Genomic DNA, 26,501 nt, shown 5'->3' on the forward strand with positions numbered 1-26,501 from the left:
CTGTAAACCGACTTTGGCTCACCCCTGAATTTATATATGCATGCACATATCTACCAGATGTACCAGTTAGTAATGGCAGATTTTGTAATCAAAGAAAACACGATAATTTCAAGAGAAACATCAAAAATGCTTTCTTCTTCTAAGTAATGTCCATCACTAGCTACACATTTTCCTCATCTTTCAGGTAATTTGTAGATATCGTCCCAATAGAACTTTTCTTGTTTTGAGGCAAACCACTCAGAGACCCAATTTTCCACTTCTTCATATGTTTTGAAGTGCTGCTCAGAAAGTACATGTGCCATCGATCAGAACAAGTGGTAATCTGAAGGAGCAAGGTCTGGTGAATACAGCGGGTGGGTTAATACTTCCCAGGCAAGATCTTTTAACATGTCTTTAACTGATTTTGAAGTGTGTGATGGTGCATCATCATGAAGCAAAATTACTTTGCCATGTCTTCTGAAACATTCTGGTTGTTTCATGATCAAAGCATGGTTCAAATAGATTATTTGTTGTCGGTAGTGATCAGTATTAACGGTTTCACCTGGTTTTAGAAGCTCATAATACACCACACCTTCCTGATCCCACCAAACACAGAGCACTGTTTTCTTTCTGAAGCGATTTGGCCTTGCAGTCAATGTTGATGGTTGACCTGGATCAACCCATGATTTAGTGCATTTGGGATTCTCAAAATAAATCCACCTTTCATCACCAGTCACAATTCAATGCAAAAGACTTTCTTTCATGAAGCAACATTTTACTGATGACTTTTTGGTTTTCCATTTGTGGCACCCATTTTCCTTCCTTTAAAATCTTTCCTATTGCTTGTTTGCTGAGCAACGTTTAATCTTTCTGCAAGTTGTTTCTGAGTTTGAGATGCATCTTCATCCAATAATGCCTGTAATTGTTGGTCTTCAAACTTTTTCGGTTGACCTGGATGTTCTTTGTCTTTCACATCGAAAGCATCACTTTTAAAGCGTTTAAACCAGCGTTCACAAGTATCTTGAGATGGAGCATGTTCACCATAAGCTTCCCAAAGTATATGATAACTTTCAGCAGCACTTTTCTTCAAAATAAAGTAATGAATTAAAAATTCCAGCAAATGGTCTTTTTTTGGGGGGCATGAAATTCAACATTTTTAAGCACAAAAATATCTATGATGTTAACACCTTCAGAAAATTTGACATATGAAGTTTTGAAGCTTGCGGTCAATACAACAAAAGAGCATACATATCAAATCGCATATATATCAACATATGTGTAACTCCATCTATTGAAGAAAATCCGCATTATTAACTGGTACACCTGGTATATATGGATGTGTAAGTAATAAAAAACCTATTATTATATCAATAGAAGTACATTAATAACTATATCAGATTATTACGTAAGTTAATAATTAGCAACATGAACAGCACACTTTTTAAAAAAAAATAATTTTATTGATTTTTTACAGAGAGGAAAGGAGAGGGACAGAGAGTCAAAAAAATCAATGAGATAGAAACATCGATCAGCTGCCTTCCGCACACCCCCCACTGGGGATGTGCCCGCAACCAAGGCACACGCCCCTGACCAGAATCGAACCTGAGACCCTTCAGTCCCCAGGCAGACGCTCTATCCAGTGAGCCAAGCCAGCTAGGGCCAGAACACACACTTTCAAACATCTAACACAGCAAAGTACTTAACATCACACTTAAAGTCACCGAGGAAGCCAGCGAACATTCTTTATCAAGAGCCAGACTGTAAATATGTTAGGCTGTATGAGTTAGATGGTCTCTGTCATAATCACTCAGTTTTGTTGCTGTAGCTTGAAAGCAGCCAGGGATGATAGGTACATAAATGGGCGTGTCCATGTGCGAATAAAGCTTTATTTATGAAAACAGGCAGTGGGGCTGAATATGACCCCTGGGCCCCTGCTCTGAAACTGTAATGTCTATAGTAGCCATATAATGTAAGTGACCTATGTAACTTCAAATTTACTCATAGTCACATTTTAAAATGTAAAAAGAGTCCTGGCCAGTGTTTCTCCGTGATCAGAGCATCAACCGGAGCACCAAGGGGTCTCGGTTTTGATACCCCATCAACGGCACGTACCTGGGTTGCAGGTTTGATCCTCGGCCCTGGTTGGGGCATGTGCGGGAGGCAATCAATTGATGTGTCTCTCGTTGATGTGTGCGTGTGTCTTTCCCTCCCTCCCTCCCACTCTCTCTAAAAAGGAATGGAAAAATATCCTCAGGTGAGGATTAATAACAACAAAAGTAAAAAGAAATGGGTGAAGATAGCTTTAATAATATACTTAATTTAACCCCATTTATCCAAATCTTTGCAATTCACTGTGTATTTTGCTCTTCCCGTTCAACTCAATTTGGACCAACAAACATAACAGTAAAATCAGCTAAATAACTACATAACCCCATCAGTTCATCTCTGTCAGAATCATCAATGCGAAGGGTAACATGTGGATAAAGATGTCTGAGTATTTAGAACTGAAAAGACACATAGATTATAAATATTGACTTTAAAGGCAACTCCGTTTCTCTCCCATTAAAGGACTTTCACAATGGAGCAGAGAGAAGGTGCAAAATTGACCTGTGGCCAAAAACATCCCTGACAGTTTGCCTCATCGCAGGCTGGGCGGAATTTTCCCCGGACTTTCCTGGGCAGGTTTGAGGACAATCCAGGACCCCAGGGAGATCCCGGTTCTAGCACATCCTGTCCTCCCTTGGGCTGGACGGGTGACAATGGCACTTCCTTACCTGCTCTAGTTTGAAAATGTGCTGGTTGAAGTAGTACTGGAGCTGCTCGTTGGCATAATTGATGCAGAACTGTTCGAAACTGTTCCTCTCGAAGTCCTCAAACCCAAAGATGTCAAGGACCCCGATGGACAAGCACTGGGGGAACAGAGAAAACACTTGTTACTGGTGGGTCCTCGCTTGGGAGCACCTGTTCTGTCGTGTCCTGAGGGCGCAGTGCTTGGCATGCTGCACGCCCTGCTATCGCTGCCTTGGAACCTGTAATATTTGAACAAGGAGCCTGTGTTTTCATTTGTGCTGGGTCCCGAGAATTGCATTCTGTCCTGTACCCTGGGCTGGGAGGAACTGGCCGCTTGCCTGACACTGGCTACAGCCACCTTGGCTCCTGATGCCACAGGCCATCCACCTGTGTGACAGCAAGGGCACAACCTTCCCCAGCCCAGCTTGGCTGGGCAGCGGGGCGGGGCACTCACCGAGACAGACTCTTCCATGTCTTTCTTATTGAGGAGGGCGTGGTTAATGCGCAGCACAATCCAGTCGAACAGGGCACTGTACAGAGACTTGGCCATGGAGTCTCGGGCAGTGATGGCCTGTGGGCACAGAGGAGCATCATACCTTAGCAAGGTGGGCCTGAACAAACCACCCCAAGGTCTGCACATGGGGAAGTCGAGGCAGTGATTTTATTTTATTTTTTTTGTTAATTCGCACCTGAAGATATTTTTTCCATTGCTTTTTTAGAGTGGAAAGGAGGGAGGGACGAGGGGGGGTGGAGAGAGAGAAACATCAATGAGAGAGAGACACATAGATTGGTTGCCTCCCGTACATGCCCTGATCAAGGCTGGGGATGGATCAATCAATTGATCCTGCAACCCAGGTACATGCCCTTGACTGGGAATCAAACCTAAGACCCCTTGGTGCGAGGGCTGACACTATAACCACTGAACAACACTGGTCAGGAGAAGGCAGTGAGTTTATTTTATTTTATTTTTTTAAGAGAAAGAGGAAGAGAGAGAAATGTATAGGTGACCCTCCAGTGCACAGGAGGGCACTCAAGCAACTGAGCCACACTGGCCAGGGCTAAGGCAGTGATTTTAAATAGCCAGCTCATCTGACACTTCCCTTATCAGTTTGCATGCCACCCTGTCAGCTCAGACAGCCTTGCCCACCGAAGCATGAGCCAAAAAGCCTTGACCCAGCAGCCTGTGGTTCAGCCAACTCATTCCTCAGAGCTACCGTGGACTGGTGATGCTGGAACGCAGACTCAGGGAGGCCACTGGGCCTGCCAGCCTGGGAACTAGCCAGGAGGCCCAGTGGGTTCAAAACCTGGCCCCTTGCTGTTCTTGGAGCATCAGGGGCCAACATTGTAAAAGTGATAATGGCTTTAACAATTTTTCTTAAGCTTATGGAGGTCTAATTTACATGCAAGAAATTCCTTCTTTTTAGGTGCTCAGATCTAAATTGTGACAGACGGCCCTAGCTGGTTTGGCTCAATGATAGAGCTTCGACCTCCAGACTGAAGGGTCCCAGGTTTAATTCTGGTCGAAGGCACCTGCCCTGATTGCAGGATCGATCACAAGTGTGGGGCGTGCTGGAGGCAGCCGATTAATGATTCTCTCATCATGAATGTTTCTATCTCTCTCCCCCTCTCCCTTCCTCTCTGAAATCAATAAAAATATATTAAAAGAAAAGCAAAAGCAAAAAAGAAATGGAGCCTCGAGAGTTGTAGCTTGGCATCTTTCACATGGTGCCTCGGGAGCAGCCGTGCTGCTGGGGCGGCAGGGGTCCTGCACACTCCAGGGGACTTTTGCCCCTGGGGGCTCTGACTGTCCACAGTGCCCTTCTGAGATGCCAAGCAGCCGTCACCAGCAAAAAATCCCCCCTGTGGGTAGGTGCTTTCCTGCTGCTGTCCCAGCTGCAAGCTGCAGTCACATTGCTCTTGAGATAAAAACGCAGGAAAAACACACCACACACATCCAGGCTGGGGCAAAGGCCAGAGAGAGGCACCTTATCAATATCTAGGGACCACATAATGGTTGTAAAGGTCATGCTCTAGCTCTGTGATCGACCGAGTTTTTCTGCAAAAGGCCCGACAACCCACATTTCAGCCTTTCGGGCCAGATAGGGTCTCTGTTGCAACTCCTTAGTGTGTGCTGTAGCAGGAAAGCAGCATGTAAACGAATGAGCATGGCTGCATGCCAATAAAACTTTATTTACAAAAGCAGGTAGGGGCCGGATCCGGCTGCGGGTCTCACTGCCTCTGCTGGTGAGAACCAGTACACCCACGAAGCAGCCGGGAACACAGAGATGAACACACAGGCCTGAGCTCTGACTCTTAGGCTGCGGTCTGCTGTCTAAGCGGGTCTGCGCTGAGCCTGAGCTCACTGAGCACCGGAGGCACCACAGGGTTCCCTGTCACTGTGCAGGAGAGAGATCGCCATGCTGGCTGTTTCCAGAGGACCTCCCCTCACTTGTGTTTGGGGACCCGATGCCCTTGAAAGCCCAGGGCAGTGCTCACCTCGCTGAGACTGTAGGGAAGGATGAGCTTGTCGTTGGCGGTCACTGTTTTTCTTTTGGTCAGAACCTCCACCAAGATTTCTCGCTTCACCTGTTTCAAGGTCAAGGAGGGAGATAAAAGGAGGATGGGGGGTGGAGAACTTGTCTAGTGGGTTCTTATGTCATTGGGACAAGGCCTGAAGCATGAGGAAGATCAGAGAAGGACCCCCAGGGGCTGTGCCAGGAAGTGGGCCCAAAGCCCACCCTCAGGGCTGCCAACCCATTATGCTCAGCGCATTTCAGAATGATCGCACTCACAGGCTTGCTCAGCACCCACGATGACAGCCTGGGTGTCACTGTGGGCCTCAGGTTCACTGCTGTCTGGTGACCTGCACTGATAGCTGTTCCAGCCTGTGTGCCGGTTGTCAAGGGCCTTGACCCTGCCTGACGGCCAAGCCCCCTCAAGCCAGCAGCAGTCAAGAGCAGGAACTGGGGAAGCTGCCCTGATCCCCTCATACGTGCTCTTATTCACCCCCATGAACACATCAGAAGCCAGGGCTCCCCCTTTAAGAAAAGCCAGGGATGGAACACACGATTAGAAAACAGAATTGGGGCCACTGGCATGCGAGGCTGTATCGCGCTCTGCTGTGGGTGGCCATCCTATGCATTATGTGATGTCAAGCAGCACCCATGGCCTTCACCCACCAGATGACAGTAGCCCCCGAGTTGTGACAACCAAAAATGCCTCCAGACACGGCCCCTGGGGTTGAGAACCAGGGAACAAGGGGATGGCGGGTCCGATGAGAAAATGACCTCGCTGATCAAACTATGGTTTTTAAAGAGCCATTTGCATGAGGAGCTGAGGTGGGAGGTGTTTCTGTCCAGTGGGGAGCCCCTCAGAAATGAGGAAGGGACTTGGCAGAGATGGTGTGAGGAAGCAGGCGCAGGCCTTGGTTTACAGAAGCACAGCCAATGCAGGAAGTTCTGGGCCCTCTGAGGCCACAGGCCCTGAGCTGTCCCAGCACAACCCACAGTGGCCGAGAACAGGGAGCAGTACCTTCAGAAGCTGTGACAGCGTGTCCAGCACCTCGGGGGGCCCGACCTCCAGGCCTTCGTCTCGGCCTGTGGCTCTCTTCTTGTACGTGACGTTGCCCAGATACAGGATGGCCGAGAGCACAGAAAAAATCCTGGGAGAGAAAAGGAGGTTCGATTGGGGCAGTTTCCACAATTGTGAGATGATGGGGGCGTCCAGCCAACTGGGCTGAATTTGAAACACCATCAAATGAAGTTTGAAAAATATAGAATCCTTTTGTCGGGGACTCACTCTATGCCATGTGACTTGATAGACAGATATCTCTATTTTTCTTTGTAAGGCGGGGCTAAAAAATATTTTTATGGAGGCATAAGGTGTACATGCAAAAAACCACACAATTCCCAAGTGTAGAACGAATTACCACAAAACGTACAGATCCTCGTTAATTAGCACTCAGACCAAGGAATATAACATTCCTGGTCCTGGAACCACCCAGCCTCACAGAGCTGAACTGCTGTCCTGAAATCTAACATCATCCATGAACTTAATGTCCAGGAAATCACCGCATGTACTTGTATCTGGCCTGTCACTGAAAAACTGTGCTGTGGGCTATGATGCGGGCACTGCACATAGTCTCGGTCTGTTCACTCTCAATGCTACAGACCAGCATCTCTCAGCCTTGGCACTGCTGGCACCAGGGGCCAGACTGTTCTTCGCTGGGGATGGAGGGTGTCCTGGGCAGGGTGTGATATTGAGCAGCATCACACGCTCATGCGGTGTGATAACTACATATGTCTCCAGACAAGGGCCCCCTGGGCACAGAATCGGCATCTCCAGTGAAAACCACTACTGTGTGGAGTAGCCCAGGAGTTGGCAAACTGGGGCCCATTTCTGTATGGCCCCTGAGCTAAGTTTTTGGTTTGGTTTTTAAATGGTTATTAAAAAGCAAAATGAAATGCAGAGAGGAAGAACATGTAACAGAGACCGTCTGGCTCAGGAAGCTGAAAATATTGACTCTCTGGCCCTCTCCAGAAAGTTTGCTAACCCTTGCCTGGATAGATTGACATTTATTTATTTAATCTTCTGTTGGTGGGCATTTTGGGGGGCGGTTCCCAGGCTTTGGGGCTGTTATAAAGGAGGCTGTTGTGTGCATCTGTGTGCGTGTCTTTGGGTGAGCAAATGTATGCGTTTCGTTGTGTACACACAGCTGTGGCAGAAAACAGCCAAACAGTTTTCCAAAGTGGCTGGCCCAATCTGCACTCCCCCGGCAGTGAGGGTGTTCTTGCTGGATATACTGGCAGGTGTGGAGAGCACCCTGTGTGGTTGTCAAACATTAAAACATTTTTAATGGCGTAAAATACACATCATGTAAAATCTACCATCACAGCCATTTTTAAGGTACTGTTTGTTGGCAAAAGCCCCTGTGGTTTCAACTGGCATCTCCAAATGACTCATGACGAGAGTCCCTTCCCATGCGCTTATTGTCACTGGGCTAGCCTCCTTCATGCAGCTCCCAATGGGGGTGTCAATCACACCTCAGAGAGTGACCAGTGAGACCTGGGAGTGCCCACGCGGAGATGGCAGGATGGCTGGCCAGCCCACTTACTGTTTCTTGGTGGCGGGAAGGAAGCCCACCATCTCCATGGCCTGCTTGAGTCTTTCAAAGTCATGTTTCAGGTCTTCTCCGTCTTCGATCTTCAAGTTATGCTAAAAAACAAAGTCATCAACACTCTGGGTATTTCTGGGTCAGAAAGGGTGGCGGCGTGTGGGAATGGTTTTGGCTGGAACTGATGGGGCAGGGCCCAGGACACGGGGAATGAATGGGCTCCTTTATGCTGCCTCCTGTGGGCCTCCTTGGAGCCGGCCTGGGGGCCGGAGAGGGCCAAGGCAGACGGCCCCTGACCTGGCGGAGCGTAAACAGCCTACGGGGAACAGAGGCTGTGTTTGTGGCTAGGGCTTGGTGTTTACCTGGTTGAGGTAGAAATAATCTTCAGGCTGTTTGAGCTGAAATTCTTGTCGCTCTTCCTCACTGACACCAAGTAACAAATAATAAAACACGTGGTAGTTTCTGCAGGTCAAAATTCGGGGAAAAAAGTCATTTTTGGAAGCCAAGCAACAGTAAGTCCTCAAAACCGCTACTAATATTGCTTTGGAGAACACACCAGGGGGAAAAAGCACCTCAAATATATTGTCTCAATTTAAGACAATAAGTCAGTTCTTAGTATGTTTTAAAAAAAACCTCCCCCTTGCTCTCCCTCCCAGGAGCATCCCTGTGCCTTCCATTTCCCTCCCTCTCCTGCTTCTCCTTCTCGTCCTCCTCTCCTCCCTTCTCCTTCCCCCAGGTGCTCACTCCCAAACTCCTAGGGCCCTTCCTTTGCCACCATAACTCATCTCCTTAGTCCGTCTCTTCTACGAATTATCTTCCCCCACGCTGTGATTTTACCAAATACATGTTCTCTTACCAAAAAAACAAACAAAAAAACCTCCCCAAACATGAGCTTCTCCAGTGAGATTTCTCCAGGGGGGTGGTAGTGGTGGATGTGTGTCTCCCTCACAGGTCAATTAGAGATGCCTCTAATCTAAGCACATGGGTCAAAGCCCTAGGGAGGCACAGAACCAAGCACAGAAGGTGACTGAGGAGGTGTGAGCACAAGGCTCGGGGCTACACAGCTGGCCGCACGCACTGGGGAGTTGTGCCTGGCCTCCTGGGAGAGTCCCTGATCTCAGGATGTCCGCTTCTCTCCTCTGTGCGGAAGGCAGAGCAGATGCTCATGGAGGAGATCTCCTACCTCTCATCCTTCTCCTGAGAGACCAGACGAGACTTTTCAAGCAGGTATTTTTCAACAACAGCTCTGTCATGAAAGGAAAAAGAAAGAGTAAATCATTCCATTTTAATTATCTCCTTAAAGAACTAGAATAACTTGTTACCCATGATAAAGCCAGCTGTGCATTAACTTCCTTAAACACAAAACATATACAGGTATGTTGATATAATCACCCTAAATGTAAATATAATCACACTGAATGTTGTAAATCCATCTAAATGTTGCAAAAACAAATATCCTACATGTTGCCTTGCTCTATGACCACCATCTGTAAAAACAAAGAACTTGGGCTCTAGCTGGTTTGGCTCAGTGGATAGAGCCCTGGCCTGTGGACCAAAGGGTCCTGGGTTCGATTCTGATCAAGGGCACGCACCTTGGTTGCAGGCCCCTCCCCAGCCTGGGCCCTGGTCAGGGCTTGTGCAGGAGGCAACCAAGCGATGTGTTTCTGTGACATCAATGTTTCTGTCTTTCCCTCTCTCTTCCACCACTCTCCCTAAAAATCAATGGAAAAATATCCTCGGGTGAGGATTAACAAAAAAATAAATAAATTAAAAAAAGGAACTTGGGCCGGCCACTTCTCCCCGGACCAGATCACAGAAGCCCAGTGGCACCATGGGGAACCTTCCTCCAGGGAGGCGGGGACTGGGCGACTGCACCCATGGGGGCCTGGATGTTTCAGGAAGCTCTCCCCTGCTTCCACCAGCTCCCTAGCAATTAAATGTTTCTCCAATTCATACTCTAAATATAAGATGATAACAAATTCATTTTTCTATTCTTTTTACAGCTTAATTGAATAAACGGTACACAAAGGGTACAATGTGATAAGTTTTGACTGGGTCCTTTCGTAATCCATATCTTTATTTTAAATCTCCCCCCAAGGATATGTTTTTATTACTTTTTTATTTTATAGAGAGAGGAGGGGGGGTAGCGCGGGGGGGGGGGGGGAGTGAGTGAGAAAGAAACATCAATGTGAGAGAAACATCAATTGTATGTGCTTGCAAGCTAGGTATGTGCCCTGACCAGGAATCAAACCCACAACCAGGATGACGCTCCAACCAACCGAGCCACAGGGCCAGGGCCCATATCATGCTAAAGCAGCTTTACTAAGAGTAATCGATGCACAATGAACTTAAAGCGTGCCCTTTGATGAGCTGTGACAAATGCAAACACCCATGAAACCCACCACCATGATCGAGACAGTGAACACATCCACCACCCAGAAAAATTTCCTTGGCCCCTGTATCATTTCTCCCCACTCCTCATCCCCAAGCAGCCACCGACCAGCCCCACTTTAGATTAGTTTGGATTTTCTAGAATTTTAAAGAAATAGAATCATCAGTATGTATACTGTGTCTGACTTCTCTCACTCAGCCCAGTGATTCTGAGGCTGAGTCACATTGTAGCATGCAGCATTCATTCCTCCTTGTGGCTGAATAATATTTTACATATGTGGACACACCACATTTTGTTAGCCATTTGATGGACATCTGATGGACATGGGTCCATGAGGCTCTGTGGGTGCCGTGGCAGGGACCAGGCACCTCTACAGCCACACTATCTTTTTTTTTTTAAATATATTTTATTGATTTTTTACAGAGAGGAAGGGAGAGAGATAGAGAGCCAGAAACACCGATGAGAGAGAAACATCGATCAGCTGCCTCCCGCACACCTCCCACTGGGGATGTGCCCGCAACCCAGGTACATGCCCTTGACCGGAATCGAACCTGGGACCCTTCAGTCCGCAGGCCGACGCTCTATCCACTGAGCCAAACCGGTTTTGGCTACAGCCACACTATCAACACTAAGAGTAGTGATGGCAAACGTTCCAGGCACTGTTTCACACATTGTATGCGGGAAACGTATTTATACGTTTTACTTATACGTTTTCCGTTGACTGGTAGTAGAGCGTGGGACATGTATTAATATGTTTTTTATAGCCTAGTGGTAGAATGCGGGTAACGTATAAATACGTAAACTAAAGTTATCGTAATTTTACTGAACGTTGCCATTTGCGCAAAAAATTAGCAAAAATGGCCCGCGCCACCTGTTAGCGTGCGGTAAAAACTACCTGCAAACAATGTGTTCATAGGATTTAACACACTGACTCCTCCCATCCCTTCGAGGTGGGCACTGGGGCTCCTGTTAATGAATGAGGTACTAAAATTGGAGAGGCTACACGCTGTTGGGGACCCCACAGGAGGGAGGTGGCCCAGCAGGGACCTGAGCCTGGTATGGGCCCTGCTGCCTCCACACCCACTGGGGTCGGAGGGGCCTGTCTCTCACGGGATCCACTATTACCAAGTAAGGGAGCCGGGCGGGTGTGTGGGCCAACTTCACCCGAGCCCGTCCTATTTTACAGGAGAGGCAGCCGGGGCCCCAGGGGTGGCAGGGCCGGGCCGCTGGTCCATCACTTGCTGGGTCAGCTGGCCTGTCCCTCCAGGATGGCAGCCGTCTGTGCAGCCTTGAACAACACACGCCTACTCCATGCACAAGTGGGTTTCCAAGGGCGTGGTCTGTGTTCTCTCTTCTTTCAAACCCTCGTTTTCTTCTAACCCTGCCCCTGGCTGGTAACTATTTTAGTGAGCAGCAGTTTGTTTTCCTGGCACGGGAGGCTGCTCTGGTTCCAGAATCAGACGACTGTTGGAATTTCAACCTGTGGCCAATTTCCTGGACTGTGTCAGCAGATGGGGGAGAATGGCAACCCCTCCCAGGAGGGAGCTGTCATTTCATTGACAACAGCCTCTTTCTTCTTCTTCTTTTTTTTTTTTTGTTAATCCTCACTGGAGGATATTTTTCCATTGATTTTTAGAGAGTGGAAGAGAGAAACATCGATATGACAGAAACACATTGATTGGTTGCCTCCTGCACGCACCTTGACCAGCAGGGTTGGAGGAGCCTGCAACCAAGATACATGCCCTTGACTGAAATTGAACCCAGGACCCTTCTGTCCGCAGGCTGACACTCTATCCACTAAGCCAAACCCGATAGGGCAGCCTCTTTCTTCTGATCACCTTGGAGACCCAGGTACCTATGGCAGTTAGTAGGTAGCCAGGAATCCCCCGGCATTGAGGCCTTGAACCCACAGGAAGACTAGGTCTTACAAACTGGAGAACTGGGGGAAGGCTTGGATTGTCCTTGACCCTTAGCCTCAGCAGGAAATGGCATCAAGAAGTGTCACCTGCCCAAAAGCAGAACAAGGTCTGCGACCGATCCTTGTGAGCAGCTCCCTGGACGGGAAGTACACCTTCCTCCTCAGAGTGTGGGCAGGCCATGGTCGTGGGCCAAGAGGGGACTTCCTTTCCTGAATTCAAGACCACAGATATGACTCTCAAAAGCTAGTCTATGAGACTGGCTACTCAGGGCCACTGGCCTGAGCTTGATGGGTGCCTGTAGTGGCTGGGCTCTTTGGTTATGGCCAACCCTTGCTGGGTCACATGGTAGCCCCCAGAAGATACGCGTATATGCTTGGAACATGTGACTGGAATTTTATTTGGAAAAAGTCTTTGCAGATGCAATCAAGTGAAGGATTTTAAGGTAAGATTATCCAGGATTATCTCCATGGGTACTAAACGCAATGACAAATGTCTGTCTGAAAAGACAGAAGAGGACACACAGACACCGAGGGGAAAGCTGTGTGAAGATGGAGGCAGAGACTGGAGTGATGCAGGCACAAGCCAAGGAAGCCTGGGGCCACCAGAAGCTGCAAGAGGCAGAGAGGATCCTCTCCTACAGCCTCCAGAGGAGGCGGGGCCCTGCCGACACCTTGATCTCAGACTTCTGGCCTCCGGAACCACGAGAGAAGAAATTCCTGTTGATGTAAGCCACCGGTTTGTGGTGCTTTGTTACTGCAACCACAGGTCACCAAATGGAGACCATGCGAAGGAGAGAGCTAGGGGGTAGGTGGGGGAAACAGTGCCACTGGGAGCAAAGGCTCTGGCATCCAGCCTAAGGCCTGTAGAGCCAGCCCAGGACCCAGGCAAACATGAGGCAGTCTGTCGGCACGTCTGCTTTCCCCAAGGGAGCCCCTGTAACTGTACAATTAGTATGTGTCTGTTTTCTGCCCATTCAGATACTCTGGGCAAATGTGCAAGAAAAAACCCCTTTAAATCAGGAGTGAGGGTCTTTGTGGAGAAAAGGTGAGGGCTGTGGGGCAAGTGGGTGGCTCCAGGTGTCTCTGAGTAATTGGGGTGCATGCCCTGTGGGTGAGTGGTGGTGCCCATGAAGGTGCCAAGCTGGAGCCCAGCAGTGCTCGGGGAGGGACCTTTGCACGGCTTGGGAGGGGATCTGAGGAGGTGGGAAGAAGCACCAGCTGCTGAGCACCCGAGGACTGAGGAGCAGGGTAGACCATTTATTGAGGGACTCTCATCCACACCACTGCCTGTCAGAGCCTGGGCAGCAGGAAAAAGGAAAGAAACCAGGGGCTGAAGGATTAGCAACAATATTAGATTTTTAAAAATATATATTTTTATTGATTTCAGAGAGGAAGCGAGAGGTAGAGAAAGATAAAAACATCAATGATGAGAGAGAATCACTGATCGGCTGCCTCCTGCACACCCCACACTGGGGATAGAGCCTGCAACCTGGACATGCGCCCTGACTGGGAACCGAACCATGACCTCCTGGTTCATAGGTCAACGCTCAACCACTGAGCCACGCCAGCCGGGCTCCTATTACATTTTGAATATGAACGTTGATTGGAATGATCACCAGTCAGGTTAAACGAACAGGAGAACCTAGATTGAAATCCCTCCCCAGTCCCCGCCACATTTGAGGACCCTTCTTCTCCTGAAGTGCTGGTGCCTTTTCTCGGCCTCCAGGAGCCTAGTGTTCAGGTCTCCCCACCTCTAACATCCAGGGCTTCTCACCCTGCTGTTTAGAGCAGCGGTCGCCAACCGGTGGTCCATGAGGTCCGCAAGGTTGGCGACCGCTGGTTTAGAGCATCACCTGAAATCTTTCCACTGTCACCACAGACCCTCACACCAGATTGTGATGTGGAGGAGGATTCCAGGCAATGGACTGTGCTGAACTGGCTCTTTTTCTTTTACTTAGAAATAGTTTTACTGGCTCATAAAACCTTTGCATATAAAAACAACCCCAAACCTGGCCAGTATGTTCACTGGTTAGAGCATTGGCCTGTGAACCGAAGGGTTGTGGGTTCAACTCCCTGTCAAGGGCACATTCCTGGGTTGCAGGTTCCATCCCCAGCCCTAGAGGCAACTAATTGATGTTTCTCTCCCTCTTTCCCTCCCTTCCACTCTCTAAAAAGTCAATGGATAAAAATATCCTCCAGTGAGGATTAGACAAACAAAAAAAAAACAACCCCAAAACACTACACAGTATTAAATCACAATTAAATTTTGTTTAACAATGGAAACTATACAGAATATACATTTTTAATTTTTTAAAAAATATATTCTTATTGATTTCAGAGAGGAAGGGAGAGGGAAAGAGAGAAGCATCAATGATGAGAGAGAATTATGGATGGGCTGCGTCTTACATATCCCCTATTGGGATGGAGCCCGCAACCCAGGCCTGTGCCCTAACAGGGAATTGAATAGTGACCTTCTGGTTCATAGGTTAATGCTCAACCACTGAACCACACTGGCCGGACCAGAATATACATTTTTTTAAGGAAAAATAAAATCCTACAGAACTGAATTTAGAAATGATGCTATGGCTTAAAAACTATAACAAAATATATAATTCTTTATAACATTAATTCATTGTACAATGCTGCCAGAGACAGTTTCATAGGCATAACCAGTGCCCAGAGCACAAGTAAGCACAATTTCAGTGTTACATTTAGTTGAAGTAACTATGTCCCCACCTAAAGAACTCACATTTCTGGCACAAAATGTTGGTCTATTTTAACTTCCACCAGGCAAACAATTTCACAATCCAGTTACTGCCTACCGATTCATCAATCCATCCATCCATCCATCCATCCATCCATCCATCCATCCTTCTCTGGACAACTGCCTCATTTTGCTATCCAAGATCACATATACTTCTGGCTAAAGAGACACATTTGGCAAGTGCCAGAATCAACAGCGACTCTGCCTATGGCATCCCAGACCGACCGAATTAGAAACCTCATCAATACCAAGAAACAGGTTGGTCTGTCCTTGCCTGTTCTTGGCAAACCCCACCACACTAGTACCTATAGTTCATTGCACTTACTCCATTGGTGCCTGAACCCACACTCAATGCCCTGGGGCCGGCAGGGTCAGTTACCAAAGTGCTACCCTCCCACACCTTCACTTCCCACCTTGACCAATGCTCAGATCTTCACATCAAGGGCTTAAAATCCCACTGGCTTCCTGTGGGATTCACAAATGTAGCTCTTGGGCTGGCTCCCTGCTGCTGGGCTGCCCAGGATCCCACACTAAGGCTGGAGTGCACAGTACAAGTGGCTGTCAACTCACCCTCTCACGATGCCACTCTCTAGGTAGTTGACCTGGATGAATTTTCCAAATCGACTCGAATTGTTGTTGTGGGCTGTTTTGGCGTTTCCAAAAGCCTGCGAGGAAAACAAAAGTTGAGTTTTCAGGTGGTGAGGATGACGTTCCTACAGGCCCCAGGCTGGAGCCGCAGAGCTCCCTCTGGGCATCGCGGACACCTGCGTGCCGGAAGTCGCTCAGTGGCCCAGGGGACAGCTAGCGAACAAAGCTGTGCAGTCCAGGTGCGCTCCAATGTGCTCACTCGTTATCTCTCTGTTTGGGTTGTGGGAGAGGCTAACGTTTTAAGTGTCGGACATTAAAAATGACAATCATTGGAATTCTTTCCCAGTCATAATTGTTCATACAGCATACTCCAGTCTGCTGCATGTTTTTCTTTGCCTACAGGCAAGAGTGGTTTTCACATTTGTAAATGGCTTTAAAAACAACCCAAAGAAGAGCAGTGTTTCCTGACATGCGAAAATTCTATTCACGACTCAGTGTCCATAAATGAGGTTTTCCTGGCACACAGTCAGCCTATTCATTAACGGATTGTCCGCGGCTGCTTCTGAGCTGCGAAGGCAGGGTGGCTGAGATAGAGACCATCTGGCCTGCAAAGCCAAAAACATTTATTGTCTGGCTCCTTCCAGAAGGAATCTGCCAGGCCCTGGTAAATATGAGCTCTGGGCTCCAGGAGGGCACCAGGCTGGATGTGAGGGAGCAGAGGTGAGGACAGGTTCCACCCTGGAGGGATCCTGCAATTCTGTGGGATGACAAGCAGTTCACAGCAAGTTTTTTAAAATTGGGGTAAAATTGATACAACATAAAACTAACCATTTTAAAGTGAAGAATTCAGTGGCATTTAGGACATGCAGAATGTTGTACAGGATGCAGAATGTTGTCACCTCTACCTAGTTCTAGAACATTCCACCACCCTAAAAGGGAATCCCATTAGGAGTCACTCCCCATAATTCCTCTCCTAATCCCTGGCTACCTCTCATCTGCTTTCTGTCCCCACTAAGTGGGGCACACCCTCTGTGGTCTTTTGTGTCTGTTTTCACTCAGCATCATGTTTTTGGGGTTCTCCCATGTTGTGGCATAAATCAGGGCTACATTCCCAAAATGAAGAGGAAAGTATGCATAGTGCACGGAGCTTGCAATCCAGTGGGGTCCCCCTGGAGCCTCCCAAGGGACCACCACCCATATAACAAATGGGAACACACCCTCCCCCCTGCCTAGGTTCCCAGACTGCCCCTTCCCACACGGGACCCACTGTCTCCCGAGGGGTAAACAGACAGAGAGGATATGATAGAGCCTTGAGGGAACACCGGGTAGGGAAGATGCCTGGGAGTGGGGTTCACTGTTTCAGGGAGAGGGAGGCTGGCAGAGGTGGGGCTGGGGAAGGGATAATGATGGGGATAACACCCCAGAGTCAAATGGGGAAAGCTTGGTGGCAGTGAGAAGGGTGTCAAACGGACAATATTCCCATTTGAGGAGGCTGAGCTGTGTGGGGAGCTGACTGTGGGCAAGGGCGGCAGGGAGAAGGGGGCAAGGCCACTGCAAGGTCTGCTGGGGGGGCAGGTGGTCAAGGGCAGGGTGGGGAGAGGCAGCCAGACTTGCAGGCTCACAGAACAGGGAGATGTGCTGATGTGGAGAGGAGACTGGATTTTCTTGAAGGCCTCATTCTGCAAGGGATGGATGCAGGTGGATTATCAATCGGAGTTCCTGATGGGGCAGCCTGAGGCAGAAACCCCATAAAAAAGCATCTGTGGGAAGGCCTAGCACATTTCCTTGGAGAATGGCTCCACTCAGCACAGCTTGAGGCAGGAAGGGAGACCAGTCATGCTCCTGGCTGATGGGGTCACGGGATGAGCGATTTCCTGCCCCATGCTCCAGGAGCTCCAGACCTGGGCAACAGACTTCCCTGTAAAACCCGAGTCAACAGCCAAGTCATCAAGTAGGAGAGTGACAATGAGAGGGAGGCCCCGGAGAAGCGACCTGGCCCCATACTATGAAGGGGGGTTGCTCAGGGCGGGAGCATCAGCTAGGTGCTTTGGGGGGCTCCAATGGCCTTTCGAAGTGCAACCCAGCCCGAGAAGGCGCTTCCCTGAGTCAGACAGCAGCCACAGAGCCCAACCCACTTCTTCACAATCGCTATCTCAGGGTTCATCACCGGGTGGGTTTTGACAAAATCTTTGGTGGGACTGATTACACACTGGGGCTTGTCACCAGGTCCTGACGCATGTGACCAAGCTGCTGGCCAGCGGCTGTGCACCAGCCCTGGATCTGCCCTTCTCTCCCAAGTGTCTGGAACCCAGTGGGCTCCTGGCCTGGGCACTGCTGACACTTAGGCCATCCTGGCACTGTCAGATATTGAGCAGTGCCCCTGGTTTCTACCTGCTAGATATCAGTGCATCTGGGACAACCAAAAATGCCCCCAGAGGTGGCTGAGTCACCCAGGCTGAGCAGCACTGCTACACACAGATGCAGGTACAAGGGGTTTGCACGGCCAGGCGGTCTGAGCCTCACTGGACTCTTCCCCCGTTATGAGGGCCCCCACATCTGTTGTAGTGCTTAGGGCTCCTCTGGGGAAGAAAACTGTCTTTCTAGGTTTACTCTCCAGTTTCGCCTAAGTTCAGCCTTAGAACTGTGTTTGTTGTTTGGGGCAAAGCCTGTGGGTCCTCAAGGCACCGCTCCTGGAAATGCAGACAGCTGCTCTATCTCCTTCCATTCCATCCTTACCAGAGCCTGCAGGGTGGCATCTGAGCTGAGAACAGGCCTGCTCTGTGCTAAAATGAACTCCTGTGGGTGAGCCTGCAGAGTCCTGCCTGTCCTAACTACAAGCAGATGGCGAAGCAGTGCCCAGTCCCGTGTGGGCTCCTTCCTGGAGCAACGGGCCTCTCTCTGCCGGGATCCTGGCAGCACCCAGGTCCAGGGCCTGCCACCAGGCAGCCCAGACATGCACATTCGCACCCTGAAGAGCCACAGTGGTCCTTTTTGAACGTGGGACAAGTCATCGTGGTGATTTCTAAGGAAACAGCCAGGCCTGGCATCCTGGGGACAAGAGGGAACGTTTTGGGGATGTGGGGCCCGCTTGCTCTCTGGTTCTGCAATTACCAGTGCGGGGCCAGGGTGACTTCATGCGTCTGGTATGTGGTCTCAGCACACTGCGGCTTTTCAAAGCCGATCTAAAAATATCCGGTTGGTGCTATTATACATCCGAGGAGGAGGAAACAACGCTGGCCTGGCCTTCGAGGGGAGCTATTGTGTGGCTGCTCCTGGGCTGGCCAGGAGCACTTGCAGGGATGGCCTCCACGCACCAGAGCGGCTGGTGTGCCTGGTGGGTCATGTGAGACTGGGGGTGGACAGGAGGGAGGAAGCGGGAATCGGGTGCCAGCAATGATGCGATGTAATCTGGCCTTGGGTCTGGGGAGGCCACATGTTTATGCCATTTGCCCACCAGGCCAGAAAACCCGTAGCCCTGGATTTTGCGGGAAAGGTCTCGGCTTTCTTGCAAACACATTTTCCCCTTTTATAACATAAAACACACGTTTCTAATACAAGCACACACTTTGGAAAAAATATGTAGAGCTACACTAAAAGTTTACCGAACAGAAGAAAAAACATAACGAGATAACCCTATAATTCAACCTTGCACTCCGGTCATGGTTTAACGCACTGTCCTCTGGCGGGCAGAGCAGGCCAGGACCCGGCGGCACTGTGTGCTGGACAGGTGGTTCCCACTCTGCCAGAGATGCTGAGAGCAGGGCAGGGGCTGTCTGGCGGTCTTCCAACTGCCCCTGTCTCTGAGGTTCTTCTTTTGAGTCAAAAAAGTTTTTAAAACTGGAGACATTCATGATTGAGCATCCTATCTAGCCAGAAATTTCTAGAAGGTGCATATTCTATGTAAACAGGATGGCTCCTTTCTTGGCTGGGATGCATGATAAATATTTTAAGAAGAATGGTGATGATGTACAGATAATGTATTGTAGAAGTGTGCACCTGAAACCTGTATGCTATTACTAACCAATGTCACCCCAATAAATTCAATTGGGAAAAAAAATGATAACATCATACAGTGACTATGGTATGTACTGGCCCCACCTCAGGCCCACTGTGGGCTCTTCTCCTCTGAGACACAGACGGACGTGCCATTCCCATTTTAGCTGAGGAAACCAAGGTGCAGAGGCCAGCCAAGCTCCCTGAGGTCGGAGGGCGGGTGGTTAATGGCCCCGGGCTCCCATTCCCACCTACGCCCTGCCTGTCCGACTCGCAGTACCCGAGGCCTGGGCTCCTTCTTCAGACCCATTCTTAGTGCCTGGAGTCGGGCAAACTGGCCTAGGACTTATCGGGGTGCCTGTCCACCCTGGCCCAATCCCTCTGAGTTCATACCTGGCCTCTGGCACATCCAACCCAAAAAACGGAATAAGCCTTGCATCAGATCGCATTAGGCAAATAACGTTTTGTTTTCAGATGTCAGAACCCAAAGCCCCGTGGAACGAGCTAAAAAGGCAACCTCACTCGCCCATCTCCCATGTTGACAGGTGAGCCCTGGGTCAGGATTTCCTGGAGAGAAGTTCCCTAGCCTGGCCATGCATGGTGGTCCTTCCAGCCAGGCTGACATGGCCAACCCTGGCATAACATCATCTCCAGATTTACTTACGCTCATCCTTTCTCGGAGGAAACTTCCAGGTCATTCTTGTGACTTGGTCTAGGTTGTGGGGTTGGCCGTCTCTGTTTTCCTGATCTTCCGGCCACAGGGACCTCACTTCCCAAGTGTTTATGGTTCATATTCATTCATTCATTCATTCATTCATTCATTCATTCACGTGATAACAATTGATTGACCACCTGCTGTGTGCCTGGCACCATTCTAGCCTCAGAGACTTCCCCTTCCCTGAGAGTCTCTGACAGGCCCTGGTGGTCCATTTTGGCCAAGATTGGAAGCCCTCTCAGCCCACTCGGTCGCCTGCCACCTCCTGTGGCCTCGATGCTACCTCCTCCCTCTCCAAAGCCACCTCTGGGTGAAGCCTCTGTTTCCCCCTCAGACCATGAGCCACAGAGGACTTCAAGATTTCTTGTGTCTGGTCAGGGCCAGGCACTGAGTTGAAAGAGTAACTGATGTTGCCAGGAGAGGCTGAGATTGGTAAAGAACATTGGCAAATATTAGGCCACCATGGATCATAAAGATGGGGCTGACGGAGAGAGTGAGATCGTCCGCCGCTTCCTGGCCTCCCAGTCCAGCCGGGTGGGGAAGAGAACGAGACACCCAGCAGCAACTGAAAGCTGGGGTTGGCATGGTGGCCCCATTGCTTGGAACCCAAGTAATTATTCTCCCAAGTGTTCCCCATGTTCCTGGGTGCCTTTCTACATAAAGGAGTGCGTGGCCCAAGCCCTCTGACAGGCGGTGCCCCTCTGGGGACATGGACAATAGTCAGACCCGGGAGAGGAGGCCTTAGAGGTGTCCTACGGCTGTGCCAGGCCTGCATGGAGCAAGGGGCCATGTGGGTAAGGCCCCTGCCCAGGTGGCCCGTGATCCAAGGACACGGGAGGATCTGCTCCACCTTGTCTGCTGAGCAAACAGCCCTCGGACATCGAGTCAGGGCTGGGGTTTTCCTGCGTGGAAATGTCGGGAAATAACCCCTGGCCTTCCTGGGAGGGCCGGAGGTATAAGGCTACTGTCCGCTGTGTTAACTGGGACCAACTGGTTTCAGATTCCTCTCCTGTAAAATTAGGGAGAAAACCCCTGCCTCCCAGGGGAAGGATGAAATGACTGTGAATCAGGGGCGGCAAACTTGTTCGATGAAGGGCCAAGTAATAAATATTTGGGCTCTGTTGCAACAGCTCAACTCTGCTGTTGGAGGGTGAAGCAACCACATACGATCTGTACACAGCGGATGTGGAGGATGCCCTTCTGAAGCGGGGGGTGAGGCAGTCCTGGACAATGACTTCTGGGGGGGGGGGTCCTGACAAATGACAGCCAGCCATTTGTTTCTATTTGGCCTGTGAGTAGTGTCCACGAGTAAGGTTTTGTTGGCATACAGCCTCGTCTGCTTACACATGGTCTGTGTCTGCTTTTGACTAAAGAGCACAGTTGAGTCGTCACTGCGTCAGAGACTGTTCTGGTAGAGCTGAAAATACTGACCCTCAAACGGGCTGTTTACAGAAAAATTAGGCCCCCTCTCCCCATGGGGCCAGAGCAGTGCTGGGGCTGGGAGAGAAGTCGCTGACACTCAGACACATGATGGGTGAGCATGCGAGGGCGTGAGTGTCACACAGGCTGACTGGTCTCCCCCGGGGTATAGCTGGAACATTGAGAAGAAGCCAGAGATCGCCAGAGAAGCCTGCTCCCTGGGAACTGGAGGGGATAGGCGGTGGGGAAGTGAGAAACACAGCTGATTTGCTTTCCACAGAGCTGGCGCGGAGGGAGCATTTGGTTTAGGAGGGGGTGGCCTGTTCCAGGAAGGGAAGATGCCGGGTAAGGACAAGGAAGTGGGGCAGGAAGTGGAGGAGTCTCCCCCAACCTCATGGCTCCCCGACTCATAGATGAATAAATGGAGGCTCTCCAGGGTCTGGCTGACACCCAGCCTCTGGCCTGGTTCTGTTCTCTTCCGGTTGCCCATGGGGCTTGGGGCACTTAGCGGGCTCTTGACAGCCAGTGGCTAACTGGATGGACAGAGGAATGGACGAACAGACAGATGGGTTGCAGGCATGTGCAGGGAGCCAAGTGATGATGGGACATGATGCTCACCCACCTAGTGCTCCCAGTTTATTACAGGTTCTGTCAGAATAGAGATTAGTACCAACTATCAGACACAGACATAGACAGAAACATTGAAAACACAGACAGAGAGGACTCCTGGGGCAAGGACCAGACCCTTTAAATAGGCAGACATCCACCAAGGGGCAAAGTTTCAAGACAAACTGTGCCAGAGTGGGGGTTGGGAGGGAGGTGGAGCAGGGGAATCTTAAAAAAAAATAATAAATAAATAAAAGAAGAAAAAGAAACCAATTATAAAACAAGTTGCTGCATCTCATATTTCCCTAAATTTTGGTTTAGGTTATAATGAAACCATGTGCGAGATCATAGAAGGAATAAGACACAGATCTAGCTTTGTGTGGGGAAGGGGTCCTGCTTGCTTCTTACTGTATCAAAAATATTTGAGGAATGCATAAAAATCCTTGAGGGCTCATCCACTGCACACCCATATCATTCTCTTTTGGGTTTGTTTGGTGCTTTTTCTCAGGTTTTTGAGTTGCAAAATTAATATACTTACTTTCACTTATTCATATTTATGGATATTATAGCTATGAAATGCCCTCTCATTACTGCTTTAAATATATCCCGTGGTTTCTAATAATGTGTTTGTTTTTTTACAAAAGTGTTTTTATTGATTTCAGAGAGAAGGGAGAGGGAGAGAGAGAAACATCAATGATGAGAGAGAATCATTGATCAGCTGCCTCCTGCATGCCCCCTCCTGGGGATCGAGCCTGCAACCTGGGCATGTGCCCTGACCAGGAATCAAACCTGTGGCTTCCTGGTTCATAGGTGAATGCTCTGAGACACTCGTCAGGCTAATAATATTATTTTTGTCACTGACTTTTAGGAAATCTATAATTTTGATTTGTAGATCCCCTTTCATGCAAGAATTATTAACTGAACTTTATTTTTTCTTTTTAAAAAAATTTCCACGTGGAAGGGCCTTTAAAAAATTAATTTCTAGTTTTATCACATTAAGAATGTTGCTTGTAATATTTCTACTTTTGGAAGTTCTAGATACTTTCTCTGTGACCTTATAAGGAATGGATTTTGTGAATATTCCACGAATACTTAAGATTTATTCTCATATGAGAGTGGAGGGTTTGTAATATGGCCACATAATCTGTCTTAAGCACATGGTTTGGCCATCTTACATTCTTGCCTTTTGCTGTCTACTCAACCAGCTCGTGCTATACAGAGTGCAGCAAAAGTCGGCTTACAGTCATGAGTACGTGAAACAGAGTTTATTCTTGTATTATTACTTATTAATTATTGTTATTTTACCCTCCCCTGTATGTTTGTACCTGTTTCTCCTGGTATCTTTTATAATTTCCACTTTGTAAAGACAATAGCTATGTTGTTTGATGCATATACACTGAGTGGCCAGATTATTATGACCACCTGACATTTGTAGGTAAATTAGCTATAATTTTGCTCTGCAGTTGCTAGAGGGCCAGACCATTATAAATAGAGAAGCAGTTTGTTTACCACGACAGAAGTGATTTCTTTTTCCTGAAGATATGGGTAAAAAACGTGATCTAACAGCCTTTGAACATGGGAGATATATATATATATACACACACACACACACACACACACACACACACACACACAGTATATTGACAAATATTATACCTGGGGTATAAATTGAGGTTTTTGGCACTGTGACAAAGAAGATTCATAAATGTAAAGTTCAGAGGCCCAATTTCTACCTTCTCCATGTCAAAATTATAGCCCTGCTACTTCTGTTTCTACCTGCCTATTCCACCTGTGCCTATCCCTTTATTTTAGCTTCTGGAACCACTTTAGTTTACGTGTGTCCTGATCATAAGGCATGGAGTTGAACCTTGCTTTGTGAGCCAAGCTGAATATCCTCTCCTTTAATAGGCGGATTGAGCCCATTTAAACGTAGCAGCACATGGACTCATTCCTTCCATCATTAGCTCTCTGCCCTCTCTGCTGCTGAGTGTGGCTGACTGACTGGAGGCTGGAGCAATTCTCCAGGCCATTTTGGATGACTTCTTAAAATCCTGCACCCTTTGCAAGACTTTCAAACCTCACTTTGCAACTGATTTGCATCCAAGAGAGAGGACCCACCGGTTTTGGTGGACGGGCAGGAATAAGCCGTGTTTAGGCTGAGCCAAGATGGGAGTGAGTGAAGAGCTCATTCTGTTAAGTGGGTGGCTCATTATGGAATCTTTCCTCTTAGGATGACGTTTGCTTCCCTAAATAATTCCTACACTGCAGGGACTCCAGTGCTGATAATGAGAAAAACAAGGCCTTCTGGTACATTAATAAAAGAATTTGGCAATGTAGCAGGATACAAAATCAACACCCAAAAGTTGATGGCTTTAAATATATATATATATTTATTGATTTCAGAGAGGAAGGGAGAGGGAGAGCGAGATAGAGACATCAATGATGAGAGAGAATCATTGATTGGCTGCCCCCTGCATGACCCTTACTGGGGACCGAGCCCAAAACTTGCGCATGTGCCCTTGACCAGAATCGAACCTGGGAACATTCCATCTGGAGGCTGACACTCTATCTATTGAGCCAAACCGGCTAGGGCAATTTATGGCTTTTTTATACACCAATAATGAATTCTCAGAAAGAGAAACAAACAAACAATCCCATTTACCATTGCAACAAAAAATTAAGATACTTCATGGATTGGTAGAATTAATATCATTAAAATGTCCATACTATCCAAAGCAATCTACACATTCAATGCAATCCCTATTAAAATACCAATGACATATTTCACAGATCGAGAACAGATACTCCAAAAATTTATATGGAACCAAAAAAGACTCCAAACAGCTGAAGCAATCTTGAGAGAGAAGAACAAAATTGGAGGGATCACAATACCAGATATCAAGTTATATTACAAAGTCACTGTAATCAAAACAGCCTGGTACTGGCACAAGAAAAGATCAATGGAACAGAACAGAGACACCAGAAATCAACTCAAGCCATTACGCTTAATTAATATTTGACAACGGAGGCAAGAACATACAATGGAGTCAAGACTGTATCTTCAATAAATGGTGCTGGGAAAATTGGACAGATACATGCAAAAAAAATGAAACTAGACCACCAACTCACACCATACACAAAAATAAACTCAAGTGGATAAAAGACTTAAATGTAAAAATCCTAGAAGAAACCATAGGCAGGAGAATCTCAGACATCTCTCATAGCAATATGTTTACAGATACATCTCCTAGGGCAAAGGAAACTAAGGAGAAAATAGACAAATGGGACTACACCAAAATGAAAAGCTTTTGCACAGCAAAAGAAACCATCAACAAAAGGAAAAGGGAGCCTACTGCATGGGAGAACATATCTGGCAATGATACATCTGATAAATAGATGAGGAATTCATGCAACTTAACAAAAGGAAGACAAACAATCCTATTAAAAAGTGGGCAAAGGACCTAAATAGACACTTCTCCAAAGTGGACATAGAGATGGCCAAGAGATATATGAAAAGATGTTCAAAGTCACTGATCATTAGAGACATGGAGATTAAAATAACAATGAGCCGAAACCGGTTTGACTCAGTGGATAGAGTGTTGGCCTGCGGACTGAAAGGTCCCAGGTTCGATTCCGGTCAAGGGTATGTACCTGGGTTGCGGGCACATCCCCAGTAGGAGATGCGCAGGAGGCAGCTGATCGATGTTTCTCTCTCATCGATGTTTCTAACTCTCTATCTCTCTCCCTTCCTCTCTGTAAAAAATCAATAAAAAATATATTTAAAAACAAAAACAAAACAACAACAATAAGGTATCACCACACATCTGCCTGAATGGCTACCATCAACAAATGACAAGTGCTGGTGAGGATGCGGAGAAAGGGAACCCTAGTACACTGCTGGTGGGAATGCAGACTGGTGCAGCCATTATGGAAAACAGTATGGAGTTTCCTCAAAAAGTTAAATATGGAACTGCCATTTGACCCAGTGTTCCCACTTCTAAGGAATATATCCTAAGAAACCCAAAGCACCAATCAGGAAGAATGTATGCACACCTATGTTCATAGCAGCACAATTTACAATAGCTAAGATCTGGAAACAGCTCAAGTGTCCAGTAGGTGAGTGGATAAAAAAGCTGTGGTACAATTATACCATGGAATGCTATGCAGCAGTAAAAAAGAAGGATATCTTACCCCTTGAAACAGCATGGAGGGACCTGGAGAGTA

General features: G+C 48.1%; 1 protein-coding gene across 1 annotated transcript in view; it reads right to left on the reverse strand.

The window, feature by feature from the left end:
• MYO9B (myosin IXB) overlaps positions 1-26,501 on the reverse strand; it is an 86,690-nt gene that overhangs the window by 30,246 nt on the left and 29,943 nt on the right. Inside the window, exons 3-10 of the mRNA XM_081092079.1 lie at positions 15,527-15,621; positions 9,066-9,128; positions 8,245-8,344; positions 7,883-7,983; positions 6,301-6,430; positions 5,266-5,355; positions 3,224-3,340; positions 2,754-2,888 (exon numbers count right to left, since the gene is read on the reverse strand). Of these exons, the coding sequence (XP_080948205.1) occupies positions 2,754-2,888; positions 3,224-3,340; positions 5,266-5,355; positions 6,301-6,430; positions 7,883-7,983; positions 8,245-8,344; positions 9,066-9,128; positions 15,527-15,621 (831 nt within the window). The remainder of the gene's footprint in view (positions 1-2,753; positions 2,889-3,223; positions 3,341-5,265; positions 5,356-6,300; positions 6,431-7,882; positions 7,984-8,244; positions 8,345-9,065; positions 9,129-15,526; positions 15,622-26,501) is intronic.

This window comes from Myotis nattereri, assembly GCF_964212035.1.
Source record: "Myotis nattereri genome assembly, chromosome: 5".
Classification (NCBI taxonomy): Eukaryota; Metazoa; Chordata; class Mammalia; order Chiroptera; family Vespertilionidae; genus Myotis; species Myotis nattereri.